Source organism: Erinaceus europaeus, chromosome 7, assembly GCF_950295315.1.
Source record: "Erinaceus europaeus chromosome 7, mEriEur2.1, whole genome shotgun sequence".
Classification (NCBI taxonomy): domain Eukaryota; kingdom Metazoa; phylum Chordata; class Mammalia; order Eulipotyphla; family Erinaceidae; genus Erinaceus; species Erinaceus europaeus.
The window spans coordinates 106,625,409-106,635,005 of NC_080168.1; the positions used below are offsets into that span (position 1 = coordinate 106,625,409).

Consider the following 9,597-nt stretch of genomic DNA (forward strand, 5'->3'; position numbering starts at 1 on the left):
TCGTCGCAGAAAGACAGCGCTAAAGGTAGGGCGGCTGTCGACTGTGGTTGGTGCCGATTGAGTATTATTTCACTACATTGCAGCCTGCCTGCGGGTCTATCACGCTTGGGGGTGGAGGGGCGCTGGAAGGGGCTGGGAAGCAAGGTTGGGATGGAAGCAAGGTTGGGACAGAGGTTGGAGACGCTGGGTGGAAGGTGAGGCGTCTATGGAGCTTAAACGAGGAGCAGTGGCTTAGGCTCTGGGTTCAGTGTTACCGTGATTACTAAGGATCCTTAGGCCTGAATCACTGTTCCCCAGAAGCCCCTCTTCCCAGCACCAACTTTTGGACACTGGGGCCACCTCCACACCTCTGCGCTGCCTGCTCTCTTCCCGCTCTCTGAGGCTCTCTGCTCCCTCTGCTGGCCTTTCTGGAACATGACACCTTCTTGGAATCTAGGGAGACAGAAGACCCAGGAGAACTGAAGGAGTAGGGCACTTAGCAGGTCCACACCCAGGCCCATTTAGGAGCCCAGGAAAAGCCTGTAGGATCTCAGAGAAACAGGGCCGAGGGACAGTGCCAGTAAACACAAGCAGAGCAGTAGTAATGAGGAGCGCCCTGACCCTTTGGACTTGTGTTGCCATGGTGACCATATGCAGGGGAGGGGGCAGCTATCCCTGTGTCTCTGTTTCTTTATAAGGAAGAGGTGGGTTAAGCGCACTTGGTGCAAAGTGCAAGGACCCACATAAGGATCTTGGTTCGAGCCCGGGCTCCCCACCTGCAGGGGAGGCACTTCACAAGTGGTGAAGCAGGTCTGCAAGTGTCTTTCTCTCCCCCTCTCTGTCTTCCCCTCCTCTCTCCATTTCTCTCTGTCCTATCCAACAGCCACAACAATAATAACTACAACAATAAAACAAGGGCAACAAAGGGAATAAATAAATAAAATAAAAATATATATAAAAAAGAAAGGGTAAAAGGAACCCTTCTTTTTTCTGTCCCCCCATCCAGACAGACCTCCCACATTCTAGCTCTGTTTCCAAGAATCACTTCCTTGGACCTGAAATCAGCAGGCTGACAGTTGAGATTGAGAAAAAGTTAGCATGAGGTCTGGGGCCCTACAAATACAGGTAGCTACTGGGGGAGAAGGGGCAGATAAGGATCCTTGGTTGAAAAAAAATTTGTTTACTTACTTATTTTGAGAAGGATAGGAGGAGGAGAGAGAGAAAACCAGACATCACTCTGGTACATGTGCTGCTGAGGATTGAACTCGGGACCTTATGCGTGAGAGTCCAGTGCTTTATCCACTGTGACACCTCCCAGACCACTCTCTTAAATTTTTTAAAATATATTTTTATATTTACTTATTTTCCCTTTTGTTGCCCTTGTTGTTTTTCATTGTTTTAAAAATTTATTTTTTTATTTTCTCTTTTGTTGCCCTTGTTTTTTTTATTGTTGTAGTTATTATTGTTGTTGTTATTGATGTCATCATTTTTGTATAGGACAGAGAGAAATGGAGAGAGGAGGGGAAGACAGAGAGGGGGAGAGAAAGATAGACACCTGCAGACTTACTTCATCGCTTGTGAAGCGACTCCCCTGTAGGTGGGGGCCAGGGGCTTGAACAGGGATACTTAAGCCCGTCCTTGCGCTTCGTGCCGTGTGCACTTAACCAGCTGCGCTACCACCGGACTCCCTCTCTTAAATTTTTTAAAAAGTATTTTAAGTGGTCTGGGAGGTGCGCAATGGATAAGGCACTGGACTCTCAAGCATGAGACCTTGAGTTCAATCCCCGGCAGCACATGTGCCAGAGTGATTTCTGATTCTTTCTCTCTCTCCTATCATTTCTCATCAATCAATCAACCAATCAATCAATCTTTAAAAAAGTGATGTCTGGTTCTTTCTCTCTCCTCCTATCTTTCTCATAAATAAATAAAATCTTTTAAAAATGATAAACTTAATACAAATAAAAATATATAAAGTATTTTAAGAAGACTTCTTTAGGGAGTCAGGCAGTAGCCCAGCGGGTTAAGCGCACGTGGCACAAAGCGCAAGGACTGGAGTAAGGATCCCGGTTCAAGCCCCCGGCTCCTCACCTGTAGGGAGTCGCTCTGCAAGCCGTGAAGCAGGTCTGCAGTTGTCTAACTCCCCCCACCCCCGTCTTCCCCTCTTCTCTCCATTTCTCTCTGTCCTATCCAACAACAACAATAATAACTAGAACAATAAAACAACAAGGACAACAAAAGGGAATAAGCATTTTCAAACAAAAGACTTCTTTACATTCTTTAAAATTTTTGAACTTTTATTTACATGGTTTATGTCAATATAACATACTGAAAATTAAAAATGGCGACTAGTACATAAGCTCAAGCATCTCCTACTAACAATGTCAGAGAAATGAGGCCACACTGCCTCTGCAGGATAACTGTGTGCTTTTGAAATCATGACAAGTCAAAAGGCAGATAACCAACCAGTTAACATTCTGGGGACCAGTCTCATCTTGTGCTTACTCTGAAATGGGTTCAGGGGCTTCCCAAGGTTTCCCAAGCCACACTTTGAGAATCACTGGTCTAGACCACCCCTCAGCTCTTCTTTATGACTCACACTTATGCATTCCTTTCTCCTCAGCTTTATTAACAAGGTGTCCTACACACACATTTGTCTTACCAGTGGGTTCTGTCCCCAAGGGGGCAACAAGGGCACTCCTGGGGCTCAGTAACCTACCATCTGCACCTCATTTCTGGGATTCTCCTAAATCCCTTCCATTTGATGGAAAAGCACCACCAGAGTTCTTATCTCTGACCTGCCTGCTCCCCTATCTGCTCCCTCTTCTCTTACTGGAGGACTTTTGTTCCAAGGCAGAGGCTAATATCTCTGCCTCCTCCCTCCCTCCTGCCTCCCTTCCTCAGGTGCAGGGTAGGAGCACCCAGGTTCTGAGTAGAATCCTTTAGAAGATACCCTTTCCTCATCTCCCCTCAGACCCCCCCCCCCCCCCAGTCCCAAGTGGCCAGAGTCTGGGCAAGAAAGTGCCTCAGGGCTCAGCCCAGTCACACAGCTGGGTGGCCCACTGAGTGGGAGTGTGGCTCAGGGGGGACCCCTGAGACATGATCTTATCACTCTGTTGCCCTGGTCCTCTTGCTAGCTGCAGCCACAGGCTTCCACCACCATATCTGGCACGTCTGTCTTGACTACATTGCCATTGCCATCCAGGTAGAGGAGAGAGAGAGGCCTCCGGGCAGTGGGGACACAGCAGGAGGTAGTCTTGGGCCAAGGGTTGTTGGCTTTGAGGAGGTTGAAGACAGCGGAATGGAAAGAAGCAGCGATGCCAGGGCTGCCAGCCAGGTGCGGAGGGCACTGTCCGCTGCAGTAATTCAGCTGATAGCCCTCGGGCTGCAGGATCCAGTCTCGCCAGCCGAGCTCCCGGAAGTCGACGTAATGGTCCCGCCTACAACACAAGGGGGTCTCAGACTCACAGGTGGGCTTCCTCCTCTTGACTCGTCCTGCTCTGGACCCGCTGGGCCGGGTCTTGAGCTCCAGGAAGGGCCGCTGGTCTCCCGCCATGTCCAGGAGCGGCAGGGGCTGCAGGAAAGCAGTGCTGTGGCCTTCCAGACTGCAGTCCAGTTGGAGTTTCAGGACCCCAGGCTGTTCATCCCACAGGCCACTAGAGGGCAGAGTCAGGGCGTGCCAGCCCGGAGCTGTCACTCGGTGCTGGGCCAAGAGCGGGCGGTGTCTGTGGCGCCGGCTCCGTGGGCCCCGTCGGAAGATCCTCAGGTGAAGAGTAGCGGGGAGCGTGGGGAGCACATGCAGCCAGAGGCGGGCGCGGCGCAGGTGCCGGGAGCGGGCAGTGACCAGCGGGAAGGTGAGCGCAGAGCTGCAGGTGGAAGCAGCAGGGTCTGTCCGACAGACAGACAGACAGACGGGGATGAGGAGAGACAGGGGAGGGGCACTTCTCCTCCGAGACCCTCCCCACCCTGCCCACCACGCTCCCCGCACCCACCTTCAGGACAAACAGGGTCTACCTGGAGTGCTCCCTGACCTGCCCCTGCCCCTGCCCCTGCCCCAGGTCCTCCTCCCTCCCACCCCCAACCTGCTCGCTGTGCCTTTCTATTTGCCCTCTGCCTCCCTCACACACCTGTGCGGTTAGCAAAGCTGAGGACCTCCTCCCGGTGGGCGGGAGCCGCACTCCCCAGCCGCAGTCGGCGGAGGGCTCTGCTCAGCACGGCCTGCGGTGGAGGATGGGTCACTCGCGGGCGACCCGGCAGCTGCAGCCCCTTGAGGATCTGCTGCTTGGCGAGTTCCAGGACCAGAGCTCGTTCCACATGGGGAGTCAGTGTGGGGTTTCCGCAGGAGGAACATGCAGACTCTGCCCCCTGAGCCCACACCAATGCCCACAGCAGCATCAGCGGGAGCTGGACATCAGGGAGGCCCATGTTCCTGGTGTACTGGACGGATGGCCCTGGGTGGGCCCGCTGGCTCGAGGTTGCTTCTTCTGTTGTTTGCTTGCGTGGAGGCCAGTGGGGATGCAGCACAGGCAGCTGTGATACTTACCCTGGCCTTCCAGTGCCTGGGGCTCAGGGGGCCAGAGAGATGAGAATCTGAGGGGAAGCTGGGTTTGACCCCGTCTACCTGCCAGACTGTCACGGCTCAAGTCTGGTTCTCTTTAGAGCCCTGGACGGGGGCTTCCTCACCTAGAGGTCAGCGGGCAGGCCTAAGTCCCAGGATTGGCTGGCTGAGCTGCCCGTCATGTCCCTGCTGGGGGTGGAGGTCCTCTCCCCCACTTCAGGTTTCACCATCAGGTCCTGGTCAGGAGCTTGAGGTAGGGGTATGGGGGTGAGGGGCACTGTAGATATGCATGATGCAAGAAAGAGGATGATTTCACATGCTCAGTCCCCGAGGTCCGGGCTGGGGGAAACACCTCATGTGTGCAGGCTGGGGGAGTGCTTGTTGCTCCCACACACTCTCAGTCTTTCCGGCTTGCCAGGTCACCCCGATGCACCACATCCACCAGGCAGCTGTGAGTTCCAGTGGTTTTTATTTCTGGGGTCTCAGGGTGGGAGAGAGAACTCTGGGCTCTTTATTTCTAGTAATGAGACTGGGATGGGGGTGAGGGATTGCGGTGGGGTGGAAGGAACGGAGTCCTCTTGTTCAGGCCAAGGTGGCAGTACTACAGGGCATAGAAGTCATCCCCTGACCCTGCCTGTGCTGGCTGCCCAGAGTCCAACTGGACTGGAACACAACGTGGAAGAGGGCCGGAACACGGGTGGGTGAGTGGCACGTAGCTGTCATGTCTGGGAAAACCTAGAGAGGTGGGGGTGATGCAATCTTGGAGCAGGGCAGAGTCCATCAAAGCTGGCAGGAGGCTATGGGACTTGTACTCAGTTACTTTCAGGGGACTGGAGAATTGCCTACATTTGGGACATCCAAGACATTGGGTCAGGTCTCTGTTTATTGGGGGCCTGTGGGAGGGTGGGGACCAGAAGGTGAGTGCAGCAACCTTGTTTCTAAACCCAGATTTCCTTGGCTACCACATTTCCTCACATACTTTTTAAATTTCACATTTATTTTTTAATTATCTTAAAATATTTATTTATTGGGTAGAGACAACCAGAAATCGAGAGGCTAGGGGGAAATAGAGACACCTGCAGCACTGCTTTACCGCTTGCAAAGCTTTTCCCCTGTAGGTGGAGACTGGGGGCTTGAACCTGGGTCCTTGTGAATTGTAACAAGTGTACTCAACCAGGTGTGCTGCCATTCAACCCCTATTTCACTTTTTAAAAAAAGATTTTATTTATTCATGAGAAAGATAGGAGGAGAGAGAGAAAGAACCAGACATCACTCTGGTACATGTGCTGCCAGGGATTGAACTCAGGACCTCATACTTGAGAGTTCAACACTCTAGCCACTGCACCACCTCCTGGACCACACACGATTTCACTTTTTTAAATATATAAAAGTATGTTGTTGGTATATCTGGTTAAATGCACACATTACAATGTATGGGTACCGGGTTCAAGCCTCCAGACCTCACCTGTGGGGAGGAAGCTTCATGAGCAGTGAAACAGGCTGCTGGTGTCTCTCTGTCTCTTTCCCTCTCTCCCCTCTCAATTTCTCTGTCTCTATTCAATAATAAATAAATATATTAAAAATTTAAAAGTAATGAGAGAGAAGAACCAGAACATAAATCTGATACATGCAAGGCCAAGACTCAAACTCAGGAACCTCATTTTGAGAGCCCAGTGATCCATCCACTCCACAGCCTCCACCAGATGCCCTCACACATTTTAGGTGGTAGAGGAAGGGTTAAGTAGTCACCCCCCCCCCCCAATACCCCAACCATCGTGATGCATGAGAGTATGCCTCAGGCTAGATTTTATCCTTCAAGGTTCTGGGAGGAACAGAATGTGATGTGGAAATGTGCCCAATCCCCAAGCCCCAGCTGATTTCTCCCAGGATTTAACTTGCCAGGGACTATCCACTACCCAGTCTGGCTGCTGGGGGAAGGAAGCGGGCACTCTGGGTGCAGGGCTGATGTCAGTACCAGCAGTGACCACCATGTGGCAGTGGTGCGCCGCTGGACAGCCGCAGGCTGAGTGATGACCAGTTTCTCTGGGAAGAGGCTGTTTGGGGAGGGGGAGAGATGCCTAGAGTTTCCCAGTCTCTCCATCTGGGGTCACTGCCTCCCCAACAGGAGCCAAAGAAGCCGGCCCCTCTGCTATTTCCCTCAGTGCTGCCAGTGAGCAGAGGCTCGCAGCAGAACCTACATCACCACTACCTTTGCTTTTGGACCTTGTCACACTGACACGTGGCAGTGGGGCTTGGCAATAGGTGCCACGGTCCTCCTAGCAGCTCAGGGCACTGTGGGCTGGGAGGAGGGCCAAGGGGCAATGAGACAAACTCTCCTGCCCACGGGTCTTGACACATATTCAGACCCTTGTGCCCAGTGCTTTTCCCAAGTCCCAGTGCTTTTTCTGTCCACTGGTATGTGACAGCCCCCTTACCCTGGTGTCTGGAATGTTCAGCTGCAAAGCCAAGACTTCTGCCCATGGTGGTACCTTCTGGGTTTTATCTATTGGTGCCAGGAGACAGAATTAAGGGAAGTAGCTAGAGGTGGCTGCTGTAGGAGTCGTTGACCCCAGCTCTCCCTACCCTCATTGTCAGGTGCCCCCAATTTCCAACTCTTCCTACCCCTCTTGCTGCTATGCCCAGCCCAACCCTACCTCCCCACTGACACTTACGTCAGAACCCAGCTATAAATATGCTCTTAGCATCTTAGTCACTTTCCCCAAGAAGTGCTCCTGGGTTATAAATACCCCAGCCATCTGCCTCACAGGCCCGCCCTACCTCCAACCTGGATGGGGGCTGGGGTGGGGGTAGCACCAAGCTTGGGGATGGGTAAGAAAGTAGACTTTATCCCGAGTGATTAAGAGAGCTGCTTGCTGGAGTTTAGAGGCAGGGCCGGAGCTAGAGAGTCAGGGAGCAGAGGCTCTGGAAGAAGATGGACCTACTCTTTTTCTCATATCACAAGATAAATATTATATATATACATATATATTATATATCTATTGCATTGACTTTGATTTTTTTTTCAGACATTGCATTGAGCTACTATTCCTCTTGACTGATGCATTTTTGGCATATCCTGAAAACTGTACCCGCAAGGGAGTGCCTCACTTCACCTCACCTCAGTCTCTGCCCTGGGGACTGAAGCTGTCGCTGGAGGGAAGAGAGCTACATCTGGGAGAGGGGGAGTCACTGCAGAGTGAAGCAGAGACACCAGAAGATTCCACAGATGGTCTCCTTAGAGAATGACCTGCTCAAGGCGAGGTGGGGTAGTGCTCATGGATTCTCAGGCAATGCCTCCACCTCACCCCCATTCAGTTTGTACAACACTATTAGGTCATTTGCAGACCCTCTCCTGCAGGGTTCCTATTCTAAGGACCTCAGACCCTGGCAAGAGAGTTATAAGCTGAGCAAACACAGACATCACATTACCCAAAGGACACGTGGGCTTTGCGCAAACTTGGCCTTGAGCTGCAGACAGTATCGACCCTATGGTTCAGGGCTGTCCATCTGAAGGGAGGGGACAGAGGGGGAAGAGGTCAAAGGGCTCAAGAGACAGAGCCAAAGCCTCCCTCTCCTCATCTCAACCTACCTTTCCTCTCACTGCTCCACTCATGCAGCCCTTGGCCACTTTCAGCTTCCAGGCAAGACTCCTGGCTGGAGCCCTGGGGGTCAGCGAAGGGAGAGCCAGTAGCTCTGGGCCACCCCTGTGCTGCTGTCTCCCTCATGTGAGTGGTCTATGTGGTGGTCAGGGCTACTGGAAGCTTGAGCACTGACTGTTCCAGCTCTTGAAGGCAGTGCAGAGGGAGGGGAGGAGCAGGTAAAATCCAGGTCTTTATTAGTTAGCAGACTAGCCAAGATGGCTCAGGAGGGGTGGAGGGGTCTGAAGAGAGAAGGGGAAGTAGTTTAGCAGCCTGGAGAAGGGAGAGGCATCACATGTGGGATGGACACAGAGGCACATGCCAGCACAATCTGTGTGCGGAGAGAGCGTGGCAGGCAGGAAGGCAGGCTCTGTGCCACCTGGGTGCCAGTCAGAGACCTGGCAGGAGGCACTAGACCTACTCAGTGATCTCTGTTTGCATCATTAGGAAACCTTATCTACAGGAATAAGGGTGGGCTATGGGGACCAACAAAGGGCATGGAATCACCTGGGGGGGAGTTGAGCAGTAGCGCAGTGGGTTTAGCACAAGTGGCGCTAAGCGCAAGGATCCGCCTAAGGATCCTGATTCGAGTCCCTGGCTTCCCATCTGCAGGGGAGTCACTTCACAGCCGGTGAAGGAGGTCTGCAGGAGTCTATCTTTCTCTCTCCCTCTCTGTCTTCCCCTCCTCTTTCCATTTCTCTCTGTCCTATCCAACAACAACGACATCAATAGCCACAACAATAAAAACAACAACAACAACAAAAAAGGGAATAAATAAGTAAATAAACAAATAAATAAATATAAAAGAAAAAAAAAAAAGAAATCACATAGGGACTAGTATAGTAGAAAGCCATGTCCTAGCCTGGAAGCAATGATGTCAGAAGCCAGGCAGAGCTGGAGCCCTGGAATGGAGAGCCAGAGAGGAATTGTGCCCTCCCACAGTTCCCCAACCTGGCTCCTGGGCAGAGGGAAGAGGAACTGAAAATATCCTGACCTCTGCCTCCTCCTGGCTGTGATGTCCTGCTCGAGTCTCCCCTTGGTCAAGCTCAACAGGAGCCCACAGGTCAAAAGGGCTAAAGAACCAGCTTACCCATGTACTTTGATATTTTAAAGAGCTTAGGTTTGAGTCCCAGCATACAGGAACACCCTAGGGCAGCACCATGAAGGAGGAGTTCCATGAAGGGTTACAGTTGTACTGTGGTTCTCTCTCTCTCTCTCTCTCTCTTTTTGCCTCCAGGATTATTGCTGGGGCTCGGTGCTGGAGACTTTTTCTTCTTCCCTTTTTCTGTTGCCCTTGTTGTCTATCATTGTTGTTGCTTTTATTATTGTCGTTGTTGTTGGATAGGACAGAGAGAAATGGAGAGAGGAGGGGAAGACAGAGAGAGGGAGAGAAAGATAGACACCTGCAGACTTGCTTCACTGCTT

The 9,597-nt window shown here is 51.9% G+C and overlaps 1 protein-coding gene across 1 annotated transcript; it reads right to left on the reverse strand.

Annotated features, from left to right (window-relative positions):
- Nucleotides 1-2,260: 2,260 nt before the first annotated feature.
- Nucleotides 2,261-8,575, reverse strand: INHBE (inhibin subunit beta E). Its single transcript, XM_007534958.3, has 2 exons — nt 4,104-8,575; nt 2,261-3,864 (listed from the first exon to the last, which is right to left on the reverse strand). Exons 1-2 carry the CDS (start codon nt 4,399-4,401, stop codon nt 3,110-3,112), a joined length of 1,053 nt encoding a protein of 350 aa, XP_007535020.1. The 5' UTR covers nt 4,402-8,575; the 3' UTR covers nt 2,261-3,109.
- Between the last annotated feature and the right edge of the window lie 1,022 nt (nt 8,576-9,597).